General features: G+C 39.4%; 1 protein-coding gene across 2 annotated transcripts in view; it reads right to left on the bottom strand.

The window, feature by feature from the left end:
* Nucleotides 1-395: 395 nt before the first annotated feature.
* RAB31 (RAB31, member RAS oncogene family) overlaps nt 396-21465 on the bottom strand; it is a 66001-nt gene continuing 44931 nt past the window's right edge. For both annotated transcript variants that reach the window (XM_071554832.1, XM_071554833.1), the window contains exons 6-7: nt 16112-16221; nt 396-4633 (exon numbers count right to left, since the gene is read on the bottom strand). In XM_071554832.1, coding sequence (XP_071410933.1) covers nt 4536-4633; nt 16112-16221 — 208 coding nt within the window. In that variant the 3' untranslated portion in view covers nt 396-4535. The remainder of the gene's footprint in view (nt 4634-16111; nt 16222-21465) is intronic.

The following is a 21465-nucleotide window of genomic DNA, read 5'->3' as shown; positions in this document are numbered from 1 at the left end:
TGGGAGGGAAAAAAAGAAATGTACCACCAAAATAAAAACATACAAAACAGAAAAAGTCTTATGAGACATCTCAGTCAGTGCTGTTATTCAAACCAAGTGTACCTGGCAACTCACTTTCTACTGTCAGCTACTATTTTAAATTTCTAAGCAGATACTGGCCACTCAGGTCCCTCTCTCTTAATGGATAAATCAAATCATTTATCAAAGGGATTTTCAGATCATCTTTTTCTGGGTTTTTTTGGAAGTTCACCTGGACTGTAGGATCCCCCAGGAATGCATTCAGTTTCTGCTAAAAGGCCAGCCACAAACTTTTCAAGCAGCATTTAAATCCCAGGCAAGTAATCCACAGACTGCAGACAGCCCTTTTTCAAGAACAAATGATGTGCAAAATGGGAGCAGTTTTGTTCCGCTTTATTGAAACCAAAGACATCCCCAAATCAGAGGCATTTAAAACATTTATTAGCGTTAATCATTGTTGGTTAAATAAAACACAAAACCTACATTTTAGGACAAAAAATATTATTAGGTATTATACAATTAATAGGTAAAACAAAAGGTAAAGTATTAACAGATTGCAGCATCCCATACATGAAGCGAGTGGGTCCAGCCCAGTCAAAGCCCTTTATAAACAAAACAGAGGAAGAGTATTTGCAGGTGATTTTAAACTTACAATTTATCACTGACTCTGGTTTAAATAATTAAGGGTAGGATAGTAAAATGTATCACTGTACTGAAACAGTCTGAATTTAGTCAGAATGCTCACACATGTAATCTATCTAGTCATGCTTATTACCACGTGCCATGAAGGATTAGTGAAAACATGGGATGACATGTAACTTTTCTAGGTATTGATTCAGGCCCATGTTACACTGCAGCACTTTAGATGGACATGCTGTACCATGAACAAAAGCAGAAGTTTTTCCCTTTTTTTTTTTTGAGTGTCACTTCATTACTTCAGTATCCCAGTTCTTGAATAATAATGGCCTTTTTTAGATTTCTCAGTCTGCATGACAAACTTTTCCCATAATATGCTATTTTCATGTGTAAGAATGGCAAGTCAACAATTGTGCCTATGTTTATCTCTATCTTCTTCCTACCTTTGATCTGCACGCAACTTTAAGTTCATAAAGGTGAAAAATCATTAACAAAAAATGTACTTACAGAATACAATGTGCAGTATATGAGAACCAGACATAGTGAAAAAACACTACATGTCAGCATAAGAATATAAAACTGTACTTATATACACACACATATGCAGAGCATATATGAAAACTTGTTCCTTCATAATTCTGTTTTTAAACTAGTTCACAACAAGCTTGAAAGGCAAGTCACCCACAACTGGACAGTCACAGTCTTGAGTCACGGAGCAAACAAGCTCAACCAAATATACTTGGCACTACAGCCTGTGCCTCAGTCCTGCAGTCAACTCTCTTGAGAAAATAAATCTTGGACAAATCCAGCACCAGCTGGCTAACCTAGAACGGCAGCACTGATAGTACTATTATTATTAGAGAAGATAAGCTACACAGTCAGGTGCTCCTGTACAGTAATTTAACTTTTCATCAGCCATTAACTACTAAAAAGAATTCCAGTTGCTCCTGAAACTTTCAATTCCAAGATTTAGGTTTTTTAATAGGTCATTTTGCTGGCTGTTTATGAAGGATGGTTGTACTTTCCAAGCAACACAGGCAACAAAAGGAAGCAGAAATCACTAATTTTACATTTGAAAATTGCAATTTTTGTAACAAACAAAATTTGAAGAGGCATATTAAAGCTGCACTTCAGCTTTGATGAACAGCAGGGAGGCTACATCATCAGCAAAGGTGAGGCCTGTGTTCTGGGAAAATGAGAGATACTCTGCCCAGCACAGTGGCCTGTTATTTTTTCACCTGTGACTTCAGACTTCCCTACTGAAGCTACTGTAACCCAAATACAAAAATTTATACAATCAGAATCCTTATTTATTTAAATCTTTTTCTTGACTAAAAGCAGAATAAGGTGATTTAGATTTGGCCAACCAAATGCAAAAACATCTTTGAGCCTACATAGTCAGCATTCAAATTTTAAAAATCTGCCAGAGATCCATTGTAAAACCCACCAATTTTAAACTATTTTTAACATACAACTCATAAATCTGTTCTGGTTCACATACTGCTCAATGGCAGCTGTGAGAGCTGGCTCTTCAGGACATCCCATACAGATCAGCATCAATTGCCAGTTCTAGCATAAATTGGAGTCTACAAGGTACTCACAGAATTGTCTTACAAAGCTTTCAGACATCTCAATTAGGATTTAGTAAGTTTTGAGATGCAATGTTAGAAAAAAAAAAAGAACTATCTTAAAATGTTTTTTAAAAGCTTAAAGATCAGTTATGTATTACTGCTTTATGTTGAACTCAAACTTATGACAAGCATGGGTTCAATCTCACCTTGTTTTCTGGGTTTCAGGTCTAGCTTTTTACTGGGTTTTGCTTAGGAGGAACCAGACCTCTTGGATCATTGGGTCACAGACCCCAGAAATTGTATGAATCTGTGATGCTGGTAAGTTTGATAGATCTTTAGAACTGAAAACCAGGTTAAGCTCTCCCTCCACAGCCAGGGGAAAGCCAGGCCCCAGTGGAAGACCTGCTTGTACAAGGAAGAGATTAAGTGTTCCCTAAAGGAGCCTGTCTCCCTCCCCAGCTATCAACAATGATGATTGCTGAATTTTCACTTTAAAAAACCAGGATTATCAGTCAAATAGTTGCTGCAATGACTCAGAGACATGGATCATATATCAGCACAGGTGACAACTGAAAGTTTACCCAAAATATCCAAGGGCATATTTTCAATTATGAGTGCTTTGAAAGGAGGTCAAAATATGGGAGAAATGGAAAACAATGCAGTTTAGATTCTTAGGCAAAATCCAGAGGGACATTTTCCACCTCTAACTACTCCAAGTCCCCTGGAGACAAAATGTTCTTGTTGATTTTATCTGGCTCTGTTTCAAGCCCTAATAATTAGTGACATTTTATCAAAGCGATCTTACAACCAGCCAATAAGGTCTGGCTTTTTATGTATAAACACAGAAACCATGCTCTTAGTCTTCCTGTTCATGATTTATTGTGGAGAGTTGTTTTCCCCTTTTGTTTGCTTTTCCTAAGTTCTCCAAAAAATGTGCAGTGGCAATAATTTCCCTTGTAAGAGAACAAATTAACGTTCTGGAATGCAGGCTAAGCTTTGTTTTTGAATCCCACTTTTCTTACCCTAATTCCCATTTCCAATTGAATTGACAAAGATGATATATTTGGATTTTATCATCTCAGTCACACACATTCATAAAAGATGGAAGTGGAAAAATGCATACAGTTCTACGTTATTACCAGTTCATAACCATCTGTAGCATTTTATTCCTACACTGCATTTTCAAGTGCATCATTGCTTCAAAGGTATCACACAGTGGGTCTTCCACACCACATCCTGAAACAAATGAGGGGACTACTCCAAAAATTCACAGAATTACCTTTGTGAACAAACATTCAGGTTTGTTTTATTAGATTTCAGCCAAATTATATTGTGCTCTCTTAAGCAGTTTTTGTACAGAAATACCATTCTTTGAACTCCAGGACCTCTCAAAGCACAGCAGTGAGACCACGAGGAGTCCGACACTGTGGCATCCTTTTAAAAACCAAAGAATAGGCAACTTTGAACAGAGACAACTTTGGTCTGGGGCACAGATTTGGAGGAAACCTGGTAAGTAGTGGAGATTAAACCTGTATTTACATTCTTTTTACATTTTTAGAAATTAATGAAGCCTACACCATGCAAAGGGAATCATTCCAGTCATTGCACAGTGGCTGCATCTTCACTTCTTTCTGGAGCACACTAGAACTGTATGGGGTCCAGCAGCTTCCTTCATGACAACTCCTTCTTTCACATACTCAGCACCTCCTGACACAGATTTTGACTTCTAGTCTGTAAAAACTGCATTTGCTCAACCTTTGGATCCATTTTTTTTCTTCTGTTAACGAATTCAGTTCATTTCTTGCTGATGTTCACTGAAAGTATGAGATGAAGCTACAGATTTAGAAAAACATTGAAGCAGTCCAGCTAAAAAGATAGCAGAGAAACCACAAGCCAAAATTCAGGTTGTATGAGGGTTTTTTTACCCTATTATTTCAGAGAAAACTGTAGAAACATGCCAAGTCCACTTTGCAATGTAAAAGATAAGATTTTGCAGCAAACCTAAATTTTATATATAAACCAATCTTTTTATTAAAAAACACCCCAGTCACTGCTTTAAACAGAGAATTGGAGTACTTTGACATTGTAATTTTGACAGGATATTAGAGAGGATTTTCCAACTGGGTTTTGCAAAATTCCTTTGAAGTAAAGCCTTCTGCTTCTGGTCCTTGCGTTATTGCTCATGGGAAGTATTGAAATTACTGCTTTCAAGATAAGGAGCCACGTCACTGAGATCACAAAGTCCTTTCTCAGTGAAAAAAAGCGCAAATGGTGCTGTTTTTCAAGTAAATCTAAAAAGATCAAGTTGGGTCAGCAGCACCGCCTACCCGTCTGTGAAGTTTGCTTCCCAAGTTTGATTGCTCCATTGTTACTGTTTTCATGAGGATCCAAGGGTGGAATTTGCCGACCTGAAACAAATGGAGACAATGGATTCGATTTTCCTGATAGAGTAACAACATCACATGCAGGTAACAGAAGAATTTAGCTTGCATAAGAATGACATCTGTGCAACTTCACCAGAAAAAAAACATCTCCTGTGTACCTTATATATTTTCCCTTGCATCCTGCTTATATGAGAAAACATTTTCATATTTAACAAAATTTATGGATTATGGATATTGAGAATGCATGAATTACACTAAAATTATATTATCCTTGTATTTAAAAGAAACAGTTACCTTACTGAGCACCTCACAACTAAGAAAGAGAAAATTCTCAGCTTTCTCCTAATTGCACTTAAATGTGAATGGTGCAAGTTTAATGAGATCAAGCCTGTCCTAAATCTGCATGGCATTTAGTACTTGCAAACTGGAGTTTTACAAAGCACTGTACCTAAACACATGGGGCCTATACTTGAGAGAGAAAAACAAATCTGTTCTTTCCATGGAATCTCTCCCTCCTTTGAGGGGCACCCATATCTGTCTAGTTCACAGCTTTGATTACTTAACATCCACACCGCCCCCTTCCTGGCAAACTCTCCTGACTTTTTAATCATCTTATGGATCGATTATTTAAAGTATTTGAAAGAATTTCAGCCATCACAGGAGAGCTAGACATCTCTCCTGGGACAGCAGGGCACTACTCCAACTCCCTCCTTGCGTGCCCTTTTAGTATTGCTGCATCTTTTGTCTAACTGGGTTCCTATTAATGGACAACATACAATGTACTTAAATAATTAGAATTATAAATGGAAAAACAAGATCTCCTCCAGGTTCAATCTATCCTCTGTCTCTGGTGTGCATCTAGCTTTTCCATTAAACTCTTGTGTGACCTCTCCATCAGTACCTTGAGATCTTACAGTCACAGTAATGTACTTTCTCATCACTTGTGGATTTCTTGGAAATTTCTTTTCAAAGTCAAATCTACTTTCTTTGAATTTCTCCTTGTTTTACTATTACCCATGTTAAATAACAAAAGTTGAAATTGTTAGTGGTTGTTATATGCCACTTTCAAGAACACAAAGTTCCTGTGAACAGCTCATCACAATCCAGGTGGATTATACAGTTTAGACTTTCCCCATCCTTTGCTTCATTTATTCACAGCTCTCTCTTACCAAATACTCTGTGAGTTTTGTACCAATGCTGATGCCAGTGTCCTACAAATTACTCGGGGGCGTGGTTGTGGGTGGGCAAGTTAAAAGCATTCAGGTAAAATCCAATCCCAATGCCAAATTTCATCTGTAACACTCATCCTTAAATTACCTTGGGCCAAGACCATCAAAATTTCACCTTTCTTATTCAGTTAGTTCTGCACAGGTGTATTATACATTAAAAGTGTGACTTTTGAAGCAAATAATCTTGTGTGTTTGTATAACTGAATCAGAAAGGGAAAATTCCTCACACTGCTGAGCTGAAGATACTGTATTTGGTCCAACAGAATGAGAAATGGGTATCTTCAGGGCTGAAGCATGTATAAGCACTGACATTACAATGCTAAACTCTATTCAGGTCACTAAAATACCAACTTCACACCCTGCCGAACAATCTGTTTGGACTTCATGCCTGGCTTTATTTGGAGACAAAGAGAACCCACTAATTCTTAAAACTCTAGAGAATATGAAAAACATAGTATCTGTGAGAGGCTTTGCAAGTAGGTACCCCTGTTGCTGTAGAGACCTGCACGGAAATTCTGCATTAGGTATCTACTACTTCCAAAGTGCTTTCAACTCGGTCCCAGGTAAAATATAACCCTGTTAATTTAACTCTGAGCACAACGTAGCTAAACAAACTGGAATCTACAGACACTGTTTCCCACAATGCCATTAAGCAAATACCCTGTAAACATGTGATTCTTCTAACAGTAACTTTGGAAGAGGAGGGCTTTAACATGCAAAATAGCATGAACTCCACATTAAACATTATGTCTATTTGTTTTTCTTTCAGAGTTTCAGATTTCTTACGAGCTTCAAGTCTTCTGTATAGTACTCTTGATGTGTATGCCAAGAAGCAGGCAAACTTATCTTTGGAACAAAAAACATGCAGGCTTCAAGGTCAGCGAGCAGTTTGTCCTGTTCAGACCAGGACACAAGGTATATTGCTAAGAATCCGTTGGATTTAATTCATTCCTAAAAACAATAAAACCCACTCCAATAACAACTACAAATACTAAAAGCAAAAAAACTCTAGACATATTTGCTGGTTAGTTATTCTAGCCTTTGAACTTAAGTACTGTTTGTTATGAACTAGCCATGTTTTCTGCTGTTTGGATACCACCATCCCACCTTGAACTCAATGCAAGGAAATAAATGTTTAAACAGTCTAAACTTTTTTTTTTTTAAGCATGAGAATATTTTTTCAGTAGGTGAGTCTTCTCTCACTATTTCTCTTATAACCAGAATTATTAAACCACCAAGTTAAATCATTTTAGTTTTAGTAACAAGATATCTCTGCCCAAACAGCTTTTATCATTACAGGAGTAACTACTTCGGAGCATAAAACTCAGTCTAACACCTGAGAACAAGCTCCACAGCAAATGATCTGGTCATTTTTCATCAAGCATCAGGGAGAGTGAAAAGTCAGTCAGAAATCTGTTTGACTGATTGTCTTTCCCTAGGCCTCCCTGACAGCTAGTCTCACAGCAGACACTAAAACAGAGAGAGGCTTAAGCAGCAGCAGAACACCAGGGATGAGCAATGAAATGCTGAGCCTGCATCCACACTTCCTGCTTCTAAACCAGCTCAATCCCTATTGCCACCTAAAAGCACTGTAATCATCTCATCTCGTCATTCAGCTCCTGATAAATATGGCATCAATATTGTTGACACAACTCAAATACAGCTGGCACTGAGTCAGGATCAACAGAGGTCATAAACAGAATTAATTTTATAAAGTATATACTTATTTAAAATTTGTATTTCACTGGCATCCACAGTGTCTCTTTCAGAGCAATAAAAAAACACCCCAGTATTAGATACCATAAATTAACATTGCTGTAGGTTATTTCTTTCATGCAGTTCATGTCAGAAAGGAGCGGCAGTGCTCTGACATCCAGCCCTGCAATTCTCATGCTGAAGAGATAAACAGATTAGGGTAATTCCTCTTCAAACTGAAGACTGCTCTGTAAAGATAGTCAGCTCAAAAGGCCTCATAGAATCGTAAAATGGTTTGGTTTGGAAGAGACCTTGATCATCTTGTTCCAAATCCCCCTGCCATGGGCAGGGATGTCGTTCATTAGATCAAGTTGCTCAGGGTTCCACTCAACCTGACTTTGAATACTTCCAGGGATGGGGCATCCACACCCTCTTGGGGCAACCTGTTCTCATCTGCTGCTTAACTTAAGATGACAAACTAGACCACAAACAGAGTCTTTGCTCTGTTTTGCAGATCAGGACACAATTAGCCAGCTTGCCAAAGGTCATCAAGAGCGCATCTTAGTATTCCAGACAAAATGGTTAATCCCTCAGAAAACGTGTGTATATTTATCTAAGAATTCTGTAACTAAATTGGTGAAATGAGCAACTCAGGGATAAAATACTACTGAGACAGTATAAAAGTCCCATATGGTTCTCATTGCTGATATTCCTACAGAGTGAGTTGCTGACTGCAATTTAAAAATTTGATTTTGCACTAGTATTATTAAATATATGATTACATATTTTGGTTTCATTTCACTAAGGTTCAGACACGTTTCACAAATTTTGTGCAACTAAACTGTTTGTAACCATGCACCTCTACACATTCCTGCAGAGGTCTTGTTGACCTCCATTATCTCATCCCAGTAAACATACCACAGTGTGTCAAATAATAAGCACCACAAGAGACTGCTCAAATGTATGGTTACAGAAATTGTCACAGTTCGGAAGTGAGCCATCCAGATGAAAAGCACTAAAGCAATTGCATCCCCTCCTTTCTGGCATGTTTGAGCTGGGCTGAGGCAGTCCAGGATGAAGGTCAGAGTCTTCTCCAAAGCCTGGTAGAGTTCCAACTCCTGCTCCTGAATCTGATTTGTTAAGAGATTAATCAGCACTGTGGGCGTTGCTGTTCTGACAGTGCCAAAGGCAGAGAGATTGAGAAATGGGAGGGTAGGACAAGAGGTAAACAAAATGTGAAGGGACAAAAATGAAAACTGAAGCAGGGAAGGAAGAGAGACAACAAGGACTGGGTGACAGCTCAGTGAGCAGAACTTGAAGAAAGGCGGATGGGGATTGCTCTGCTGCAGCTGGAACCAGGGTGCGTCACCACGGGAATAAAAGCTGCTCACTTTGTTCCTTTTGGAATACAATGCTATAGTTAAAAGCTGTGACATTCATTAGCTCAGAAACATCAGGCTTGGAGCTGAGCTTTTTGGGGTTTTGACCTTTTTTTGTTTGGATTGTTTAACATGAAACTAGTTTCATCATTGACCTGTACAAGACTTTATGAAAGGAAAGGCTGGAAACAGCCTTAAAGCTGAGCGGAAATAGAAACCCCATTGTTAGCATGCTGACAAAGGGACAAACACAACAGTGCATCAAACAGATACTCATTTAGCGGGGAAACAGATGTTTTGTGAACAGCCTGAGCTGGCACATCCAGATGAGGAAGTCAAGTCCCAAAGAAGCACAGTCCTGCTATCTCACACAACAATTCTGCTAAGGCTAAGAGGCAATCAGAGTGCAGTGGCTTTCTCTGCATTTCTCTCCATCTTCCTGAAAATCTTCTACAACGTAATTTTTATGGGGCTGGTGAGATTTTTGTTAGTGCAGGATGTGACACCCATTTTACTCTGCCCCAGAGCAGTAGCCTGACAGCTGTCACAGCTTTTCTAATGGCTCACCTGAGAAAAGGTCAACTTTTTCAAGTGGTGGTACAACAGTCATACAATGTCCATAAGCTCCTCCTCAAACTGCCCACTGTATCACAGCAATATGGGTCACTGCAAAGCATTGCTCTCTGTAAACCTCATTAATAAAAAGAACAGCCATCTCTGAGGACACAACAGAATGAAGTAGGCATGTCTTATCCAACCATTCTAGCAGTTTTATGCACCTCTAGGATTTAAGATAGTCACACTTCACATCTTCCCAAATCCTTTCAGCCTCTGAAACTCATTTCACTAGTATTTTTAGAAGTTCCTCATGTTCTCACATGTGTCGTAATGGCTGGCCCATTAGTCTGACACTAGTTTCTTTTTCTTCCCCATACTTACAGTGAAGTAAGATTTCCAAATTGACAGAGATGAGTGCTGTTTTCTCATGTTGTAAGTTTTCATGCAAGGAAACTCATACTTACAATAAAATCTATTGCATAACTAAACGTAGTTAAGTTGCAATTATTTTAATACTCCTAATAGCCCATCTAACAGCATGTCCCTGCAAGAAAAAGGCTTTGTTTTGTTTTGCTTTTTTAAGGCAAAAGCATAGATTGCTGACACCAAAGTTCTTGCTAGGGGAAGCAGCAATATAACTACATTCTGTTCATTTAATTAAAATCTCCAGAAAAAAACCTGAAACCAACAGCCAACAAATACTTAAATCCTGCATGCATCAAAGTAAACAACAGTAGTCCTAATGACTTTAATTAATAAGAGATCCAACCTTGATTCAAGGTCCTGCTGTAATTCAGGTCCTAACTTCAGGCTGTTTTGGTTTATTTACTAGTTTACATTGAAGAACTCTCCATGTTTGGAGAGAAATCCAATACCTCACATATTTACCTTTAGGAGTAGTCCAAAGGTCATTAAGTTTTGCTCCATTCATTAAAATTTGAAAACAAGAGGAGAACTAATCCTAGAACACAGGGAGCATAAACTGCAAAGAATATAATCTCAAATATAAGTTCAGACAATGTTTTCCATCCTTTCACACTCCCTATAGAAATTTGATTAGGAGTTTGGACTACCTTAAAAACTGGCATATGTGAATTGCTTTGTAACATAAATGTACTTTCTTTTCTTAAAATATCTTTCATAGATCTCTTCTAAGACGTTCACAGATATCTGCAAATCAGCAGATAACAGGATGAAAATTACCATACTCATCCCTCAAAAAGCTTGAAGATTGCCCATCTGAAATTCCACCCATCTGAGTCCATCTGAGTCAATGCAAACACTGAATGTCTGCTGAAAAGATCCCTTTTCCATTCCACGGAGACATTTTGCACTGTCCTCTTTAATTGTCCAGTATACAACTGGTTAAACTGTAAACTCCAGAGATTGAGTTTGATTTGGCTTTTTTAATCTCCTAGTATTTCTAGGAAATAAGTATTTGGGTTACATTAAATATTCAACATATGAGCTGCTGGCATCAGAAAATCAATAGCTTCATACATTTGTAACTGAGCATTTACCGCATGAAAGGTTGAATCCCAAGGCAGAAACTCTTCTCTAATTAGGAAGCCTCATCTAGAAAGAACATTCTTATCTGGATTTTTAAACATTTCCCTGTCTCTTCTTCTCATAGTACTAGCATCAGTAAGAGTGAGTGTGCTAACCACTCTTGACACAGTCTTCACAGATTGATTCTGATAATCTTGCTCTCCACTTTCTTCTCACCCTCGACAGAAGATGTTGAAATGCTTCAACTTTGCCCCCACTGGTAGCACATCTATCTCCAACACGTGTTGGATGGTGCCCTGAGCAACCTGAGCGATCTGATCTAGTGGGTGGTACCCGCAGCAGGGATTTTGGAACTAGATGATCTCTAATGTCCTTTCCAACCCAAACCATCCTATAGTCCTATGATTTTCCAGACTTTAAAAAAAATAATGCATGGCTATAATTTGTGTTTAAGCATAAGGTTATTTCATATTTCACTTGACTAGGTATTCTTCAGCAGCTTACTTATTTGTCCCACCATCTGCTTGCCTTTGGACCTACTGATGCAAACGGGTATTAACCTGGGAGGTACAGTCTCAACTCTGCCATTTACGAAGGATGGCTTTTATGTAATCTGCTATTCTGTATCTGGGGCACCTTCACACTGAGGGCAACAGGAACACATGCAGGCTGAGGAGAAACAGCTGGGCGTGTACTAGATTTGAATAAGGTAAGTAAGGCTTATTTAAGTTGCTAAATGAACAGGTGTCTGAAAATTGCAAGGGTGTGATTGCCACTAAATGATAGTACACATGGGGCAGCTTGTTTAGTCTTTGAAAACAAGCCAGGCACAAGCAAAGGTCACTGGACAAAAGTCTGCCCTACAACTAAGAAGGGGCAATTCACAACTGGTAGGACCCCCTGCACACATACGACTTTGCTATACTGTTATTGTATTATACATTCCTGGTATTTTTGCTGCTGGTGCTGCTGAAGTATAAACCAGGGACAAGGAGCCACTATACCCATGATTCTTTTAAGGCTGGGAATAAAGAGTTAATAACATTTGACCCTATAGAAACCCAGCTATTAAAAAAGAACTACTGGAATACGTTAAAAACACACTATACTGTTAAGCTCTTTTTATGCCAGAAACCTTTAAAGAAAGATATTGGGAAAAATTTAGCTCAAGTGGGGAATATACAACTGTATTAAAAATATTCTTTTCATGTTTACAGAGACATAAATCAGCCACGTGGAATTTCACAATCACAGGAAGCCTCCAGTCAGGCATTGCTAAATGCAACCAGTGTAAGTGTAGTGGCTTGCCATTTGAAATCACGTGGGTATGACAGAACCCAGGAGCTGCAGCCCATTACTCAGCTCAGCGCAAACCCTCCAGCACAGAGAACACCAACTTTGCTGACTTGTGCTTAGCCTGTATCCTCAGCCTTATCTGCTCAAGTGCACTGACTGCAGAGTACTTCTCCTGCCAAATTTGACCTATCCTAAAAATTCAGAAACTTAATTACTGATTCTAGTCTTTCATATCTTGTATTTTCTGGAGAATTAAGGACAATGAATTTGTTTTGAGACTGTCTAATGAAAACATCCCTCTAAGCAGTCAAATCCTCAAATAGTGAGAAAAACCTTATTTATAAACACGTTTTAAACATAGTGTAACATAACAATCTCAGACATTAAGTGGTCTGTCTATAATCTCTATAATTTTTCCAAGATTTATCTGGATGTCAGTAAAACATCCCAGTTCCCCTTTTTTTCTTTACACCTTCTTTATATCATTATGATGAGTAAGTTTTTCCCATTATACTATTTCACTCCATTCATAACATTGTCCATGGAAAAGAAACAGTTGTTAGACACGTTAGAAAGGAAAAGTGCTTATGTTAAAATACCCCTGAGAAGTGAAAAGCATAAGCAAGCAGGAGGTAAGTTATTTAGCTAAATTAAAATGAGGTCTACACTTTCTGTTTGTGGTATTAATTTCAAGGCAGATTCAATGGAGAAATTCTCCATGCATGTTGGAATATTCTTTGGAATATTCTTCCATATCCAGGCTGTAAAATAGACAACACATACAGTCCAAGGTAAAGAGAAGCTGCTGTCTCATTGTTCAGAGGCTGGGGAGCTGCACCATGCCCTTCTACAGCAGTATAAAGAGTAGGGCAGGAGCTCTCAGGCAGCATGAATGCAAAACTAAAGCTGCAGTGTGACTTCCAGGGCACCACACAAACAAAATTAGCTAACAGGGGAGGAGACATGACCTGTGAGGAATTTCATATACCGAAAAGGCAGAAATGCTGCTATGCAACTTTGGCAGAGACAGACTTTTTTTGGAAATTGCACCAAGAATGAAGTGGTGTTAAACATCAGAAAGTCACTTATCAATACCTGCTGTCCTATCACAACCATACTAATTAATTCTCCTGCTAATCAAGCATTTCTCACGTAGTGGCCACTGTATTTCCATAAATATACACTACCAACTCTCTCCTTTCTCTCCACTGAGTGCTCGATAAGGTCACAAGTACATCCACTGAGACCAAATATTTCTATATATAGAAATAATTGCCTGTGGAATTAAGTGCACTTGCCTGGGTATCTAGTTCATACTAAACTTAATTTAGCTGATTTTCCTCATCTATTATATCCATTATTAGGGACGGTGCACACTGCCAGCTGCAGCAATGCCTATCAAAGATGGAAACTAATTATCTAATTACGTGGCAAGAATGAGTTCCTCTGCAAGAACATTCACAACCACCAAACGCAAACAAACAAGTAAACTATCACAAGGAAGAACCAGTTCCTCCAGACAGCCATGTTACACACACCTCCTTTTTAAAAGGCAGGAAAAGAAAGGGTAGTGTATTCTAGGAGTACTGGTTCTCATTAACCATTTCAAATACATCCCATGTAAGTGAAGCAAACACTTAAACAGGCCGCATCTCAGGCAAAACATGATGGATAATATCAGCTAATTACAAATATGTGAAATAAAGTAACTGCAGGGAAACAAGTTTGAGTTTCTGTACATACTATCTCCTAGGTCTCTGCACCCCAGAACAGGATTCAGGGAGAGGAGGAAGCACCAGTAGAGGAAGAGGATCAGGTCATGGAGCTCTGAAGCAATCTCAACCTCAAACCTGAAGATGCATATGGAGCAAGCCAGTGTCACTGCTAGGCTGTTCTTTATCATCCCCACTGTTTTTGAAAGCTTCTGGAGAAAGGTGAATTGTCTATCTTCTCTTAAAAAAGGGCAATAACAAGCCATGGATGTACAGGCTGCATAACCTCACTCTACTGCCTGGGAAAACCACAGAGCAAATCCTCTGAGAAGGTGCTTCTGAGCACAAGGTAGAGAAGGTGACCAGGACCAGTCGGTATGGACTTAGTAAGGGTTAGCCACCTCCAAATAACTTGCCCCAAATGACAGTATGACTGGATCTGTGATGGAAGGAGAGCACTGGATGTTGTCTATCTATCTTGACGTTAGCAAGGTTTTCAATACTTCTCCCTGCAGAATTCTGGTACATCCAAGCTTTAAATACTTCTCCCTACAGAATTCTGGTACACCCAAGTTGCGATATTACAGTCTAGGTAGGCAGATTATTAGCTGTGTGAGAAAACTGGCAGGATCATCAGACTCAAAGGCCAGTGGTTAATAGTAGGTATCTACCTGTAAGTGAGTAAGAAGTAGAATACCTTCCTTAATATCACAGAGTACCTTCCTTCATATCAGTAGCCTGAAGGATGAAAAAACACAACCCCACTTCAACCCTCAGGTGATACCCAACTCAGAGGTGCACTCAAGATCCTTGAGGGCAGGGCTGCTGTTCAGAGGGTCTTGGGTTGGAGGGAGAGATGGGTAAACAGGAGCCTTTTGTACTTCAGAGGCCAAATGTCAAGGCCTGTTTGCAGGACGGACAAGCCTCTGACTATGAGACAAGCTGGGGATTGGCTGTCTAAAAAGCAGCTCGGCCAAAAAGAACCTGAGGACAGCAATCTGAGTATGAGCTGGCAGCACACCCTGGCCGCAAAGACAACCAGCACCATCTTCAGCCACATCCAGAAGAGCCAAGACAGAACATCAGAGGAAGTGGTTATTCCCTTCTAGACACACTCTAACATCAGCTGGGTCACAATTGTTTTGGGCCCCACAAAAGAAAAATGTTGACAAACTGACACAAATTCAGAGGAGGGCTGCAAGACAGTCAGGGCTGGAGCATTTGCCCTGTGAGGAAAGCTGAGGAAATAGGGACCACTCAGCCTGGAGACATGATGGCTTTGGTGGACCACAAAGCTGTCTGTCAGTACCTATGGGAATGGCGAAGAAGACTGAATGACACTCTTTAGTGAGGTACATCCAGGACAAGGAGCAGTGGTGGCTGTGAGTTGAATCAGGACAGGTTCTGACTTGACAAAACAGGGGGGGATGTCACTGGGAGGACCATTTAAATACTGGACTCAGCTGCCCAAAGAGGTTGTGGAACCTCTGCTCGAGGGTCCAGCTAGGCAATGGCCCAAGCAACGTGGTCTGAATTCACTATCAAGTCTGCTTGGAGCAGGAAGCTGGACTCAAGGTCTCATGAGGTCCCTTTCAGCCTGCAAATTTCTTCCCACTTGCAGAGAGAGACCAGCACTGGAATCTCTACAAGTTAGGCTGAACCAGATGTTTTTTCCTTTTCCTCATGACGAGTGCTAGTCTCACCATGTTTAAAAGATGTGGAGAGACATTTATGTTGGTTTTTTTCTAAACAGATTCCATTGCAATGACTACTTTCTACTTACCATGAGCACTTATCAACATTTAAGATTTTATCAAATGTTGATAAGATCAACAGTATCACCTCTACAGCAGGCTTGATCTGAAACAGACGATGTGACTCAGGTTTGGGTTTATATACACATTTAGAATGAACAGGTTTATCCTGTATCTACTATGTTTTGCTCTGCTATATTCAAAGTTGCTCTTAGTTTACCTCTGCATAAACAACAGCCATACTACTGGCTCAGTGGGATTTATTGATGTCCTTGGGAAAGTAGTTTATAGACCCGAAACAAACAGGTATTTCCAGAAGTCCTCCAAACAATCAAATTTAATTAATTATATAAAGGAAGCATTTACTTACTTATTCCTTGAAAAAGTTCTTCAATGTTAACAGCATTCTTTGCACTGGTTTCAACAACAATGGCACCTATAGATTCTGCATATTCTTTGGCATCCTTCATAGGAACCTCCCTACAAAAAAAAAACATTTATAAATAAAAGAAACCAAATTTTTATTTTTTTTAAAAAGCCCATCCTCAAACACAGGCTGATCAGAAAAGCATTAATATGGTCTTCTTCCCTGCAAAAGTAATACTGCCTTTTATGGCATTTAGGTCATCATATTCAAAATATTAACATTTCAATAGTGATCAATCTACAGATTTCTGGGACTTGCTGTTGACTTGATGCCTTGCAAGAAGGAAAATAATCTAAATGACAACCTATTTGTTTGTATTTTAAGCTTGACTCAGGTAAGAAAAGCATTAAAACGTATGAGAAAAGACATAGGACTCTGCTGATCCAGGCAGCAACCAGCACTCTCCACATAACAATTGTTCAAACAAGATAAGGTACAACTGCTGTGGGTGAAAATGGTAAGAGCATCGTATATCTTGGTCTTTGCAAGCAGCAAGGAAACAAGAGACGTTCTGAAATAAATATGAAAGTACATCAGCAACAGCAACCTGTGAGTGCCAGTTCATTGGGGAAAGGCCACCGTTCTGTGCCATGTCACTGAAGTGACACCATCTTAATATCCCTGGTAGAATGCCCTTATTTTGTAGTCAATAATTCATATGTCAAAAGCTGGTAAATGCACTTCACAACATACAATAGACTTCTGCTTTAGACAAGCAAGGCTTATGATGATCTTGTATCTGCCCGAGTGAGGTTGCAAAGCTGGATCTGGCCATGCCTGCTGCTGTCTGTAACCACCTCTATTCCTAATTTTTGAGCAACAGCTGAGAATCAAAGACTGATCAAGCTACCAGGCACCCAGGGTATACCCCATCAGGGGAGCACATGTTGAAGCACTAGGCTGCCAGCACTATTTTTCTTCCACTTGTTCAATACATCATCTGGTGTGTTTTGTGTGGCTTTACAGATGTCTACTGCATATGCAGAACTTGCACCAACCACTTCACCCCACAGCTCTGATGTACCAATCCGGACTCCTTGTATAATTTTCTCCAAATATGAGTGCCTTGGGCCTACATGGAATCACAGAAATGCAATTTCACAATTAGCTCATGGAGCTATATATTTTAAATAAATCAGATCTGCTGCTCATGGGAAACATAAAGAGAGGCAGAATAATTGCACAATTTATGACAAATCTTTTTCAAAATAGTACCCCACAATTCCAACATCTGGATTCAGAGCTTGCTTCCATTACTTGCTTCTTTGTAGTATTACATATCCTTATATTACAGAAGACACAGAAAAAGCAGCATTCCCCTTACTAACTCTGAAATGGCACCTTGACCTTTATTATCAAAGGTACTACTATCTGCAGATGGCCTTGGAGATAAGAAAAAAGGAACTTAACTACATAACATAATATTCAAACAACAGTAAAGGGAGAAATTTGAAAGCATAGGGTTATGTAATGAAGACTGTCAACTTGCGTAATTCAGATGTGAAAACAAATTTCAGCAGGAAACACAAATGCAGCAGCAAATAAGAATATTCCAAGGAAGCATCACAAAACTTTTTAGCTTTCTCTGATGACATTTTTAAAGGAAGCTATAAAGGTTTACAGCACATGAGCAATAAGCATCATGCCATCCAGGGCTGCTGGCACCAAAAAGGCTGCATACATCAAGTGGACTTGTCATCATCTGGTAAGATGCTACCTTTTCACAATGGAAAAGTACAAATGGTGGAACACTAACATAAGCAATGAACACATGCAAGATGAAGCTGTGTTGGCTGTCCTGAATCACCTCCCTGTCTTCCAGGTACCTTAACACAGCTTCCAGAAGGATCTGTTACATCATCTTCCCAGGTACAGAGATGAGGCTGACAGGTCGGTAGTTCCCAGGGTCCTCCTTTACACCTTTTTGGAAGACCCGTTTTTAAGTCACCTGGGACTTCATGACTTTTCAAGTATCACGGAGAGTGGCTTGGCAACTGCATTAGCCAATTCCCTCATGACTCTAAGATGCATCTCATCTGGGCCCATGGACTTACATAAGTTCAGCTTCCTTATGTGGTCATGAACCTGATTTTTCCTTACAGTGGGAGGGACATTGCTCCCCCAGTCCCCATCCTGCTGTCCATCCACTCAAGAGGTGTGGGAAGAGAGGCTGCCATTGAAGACTGAGGCAAAAAAGTTGTTGACTACCTTAGCCTTCTCCTTGCCCATTGTTACCAGTTTTCCAGTGCAGTTGATCAGAGGGGGTACGCCTTCTTTGACCTTCCTTTTCTGGTTAACTTGCCTGTAGAAGCCCTTCCTGTCATTCTTTGTGTTCCTTCCGAGGTTCAGGACTAGCTTTGCCTCGGCTTTCCCCACACTATCCCTGTGAACTTCATCTCTATACTCTTCCCAGAATACTTGTCCTTGTTTCCTCTGTCTGTGCATTTTACTTCTTTTTGCCCAGTAGTTCCCATACCAGTCTCTTACCTTCCTTGACTAATTTCTTGTTCTTGGGGATTGCCAGCTCTTGCACTCTATGGAAGACTTGCTTAAAGATCTGCCAGATCTGTTCCATTCTGTTCTGAAAGACTTCAATTATTGCATTTTATCCTTTCCAAATTACTCTATTGACTCGATCCCCCTTGAGATTTTCTGAATAATTAGTGAATAAAGAAATATTCTGGATGCATTGAGTGAAGATCTGAGCATGAAACTCTGCTGAATTTTCTTAAGGATTTCCAGGGAACACAATTTGCTAAGAAGATGTACCACATTTTTAGGGAAGTGAACACTTCTTAGTTGCTGTTACAATTATTGACTTCTACAACGCTCAGAAAAGTATTTTGGACACTTACAACATTTCAGCATTGAAGGTTGAGCTCCTGTCTTTGAAACTACTTTTTAATGCCCTATCAGAAGAACAGGACACATACCAGAAGAAAAACAAAGTCTACTACTTTTACTTAAAGGTATGCTGAACAATCAGCAACACTAGAGGTGCTAGTACCACAACAAAGATGAGGATTTATAGTTAATAAAATTGCTTGCCTATCTGTAGAAATTCCTTCAAACTGGAGAAGTAATTTACTTCAACAAAGCACCAAAAACTGCTGATAGCTGATTAACAACGTTGACAAAAAGCAGCACGACCTGTAAGTGTCCCAAACACATCTTGGAAGCTCAAAACCAAATTTTAGATGCTAAACAAGGAGTGTAACATGGCCAGTGACTATAAGAACTAGTGCCAGTCTTTTCCCAAGGAAGATAATCAGTTCTTATTGCTTACATTCATTCCTCCTTACATTATCTCCTACACTCTTAGAGACAGCAGAATCAAATCAACTTGAACTGGGTCAGCTTGTCCTCTTTTGCATCTATTCACGTTGGTCTTAAAAGCAGCTGTCTTTCTGATATCCAGCAAAATATCTGCCAAAAGCTCTACAAAACCAAAGAGAGATGCCAAAAATGCATACAAACAGCAGCTTGCTCCTGCGTGCTCACATAATCTTATTTTTAAATTCTCTGCGCCTAAAGGCATGCATTGGAATCAATCACTGGAAATAATCTGATAAATTGGTGACACGTTTCACCTAAAATCATTTTTAGTGAAGTAATTCTGAAGACATAAAGCAGACAGAGAATGCATACAGCTGCACGCATTGCATAAACAAATAGACTTCTAGAAGGGCTGTGAAAATAAATCACATATGAGACAGTCTGCTCTCTGTTTTTCCACCAAAATCTCTTTAGCTGGGCATCACTGGAAGACTTCAGAAAAAAAAAAAGATGGGGATGCAGAAAGAACAATTGCATGAAAAAATATTCCCCAAACTATTAATAATTATGGAGAGAAAAAAGCCCTCTCCTTAAAAATCCAAAGAAATTAGGAGACATTAGCTCACAGAGCACGAGGACCATTCACACAGCAAAACAACTTGCACAAGGAAGAGCTGTACTGCTGAACAGGAGCAGGAATTGGATTATCAGCAATCAGTAACTACAGACAGTGGTAGATAATAATGTGGGGAGAAGATCACAGTCACTCTGTGAGGAACTCCAGTACTCTCATGACATTTCTGTGGTGCAGGTTTTCCTTCATGTCCTGAAGATAACCTGCCTCTGGTGGAACTGCATTTAAAAGCTAGTTGCCATTGCAAATCCTCCCATAAGCAGAGGGAGGAGGGCTGGTTATGGATTCATTTGCAATTGGTATTTGTCACAATCTCCAAACTTATTACCCTTGAGTTAATCTGGCTATTGTATTGCAGGGGACACTTAAACAACAAATTTAAAGTGACGTTCAGGGAAACCAAAACCTCTGATTTGTGCTAACTGTTTTTTGGGTTTATTCTTGTAATTGTCCTTTCCTCTTTTTTTCTACTTCATTTTTGGAAACATTTGGTTTTCTTACAGGACTCGATTTCACCATGTTGATGAGCATATCCCACCATCATGCAGGAGACAACACTACTCTGTCTGTGCCTCCGATTCTTAGCCCAGCAGAAACCAGGGATCTTCTAGAATCAGGGCTTGTTCAGAAACCAGTGACTTGATTTTTTGTGTTGGTTCATGGCTGACAGCAGCAAGGGGGAGAACAAAAAAAGAAAAAACCCTAAAAATCACACAGGTTCTACCCTTGTATAGGCTTTGATTTAATAAAGCACTGTATCACTTACTTGAGGCTACACACGTGCTCCAGGACTCTGGTGAACAAGGGCCCAAGTATGATTATAGAACAACAGGGGGATATATTTGAACAACCATGAGAGCCTATGAGGTCCTAAGGGGACAGCATCAAATACAGTCTTTCAGTCTGTATTCATGTTTGAAGCAAGTCATGGACTGACACAAAGAATCACTACTGTACAGCAAAATGCACTTCCATTTCCTGAAGGGATAAATGCAAATCCAAAATAAAGCTAACAAGCAGAACAGTAATTCCAGTTTCACTCTCATTCCAAATAGCATCATCTCAGCTCTTCTGCACAGGGGTGAATTCAACCCTCCCCCCTTTGCTTGATGCAGGTGTCAAGTTTTACTTGAGGTTATGCTCCTAAAAAACCAAAAATACACTTTCTACATCCAGTATTATGGGACAGTTTCAGTTGTTGCAAAGCACAAGTACTTAAAGCTCTGTGACTAACGATTTTTTTTATTTTGGGCCCATCCTACTAGCTTTATGTTGTTGGTTTTGCTCATCCCTTATTACATTCTACACATCTTAACTGAATGGAAGGAGAAAAAAAAAAGGAGTAGTTTTTCATTCCAATTGATTCAGCAGCTAAAAGATGTAGAGG

This window comes from Pithys albifrons, chromosome 4 (genome assembly GCF_047495875.1).
Source record: "Pithys albifrons albifrons isolate INPA30051 chromosome 4, PitAlb_v1, whole genome shotgun sequence".
Taxonomy (NCBI): domain Eukaryota; kingdom Metazoa; phylum Chordata; class Aves; order Passeriformes; family Thamnophilidae; genus Pithys; species Pithys albifrons.
The sequence above is the reverse complement of the archived record's forward strand: the minus strand, read 5'-3'. Positions and strand labels throughout refer to the sequence as shown.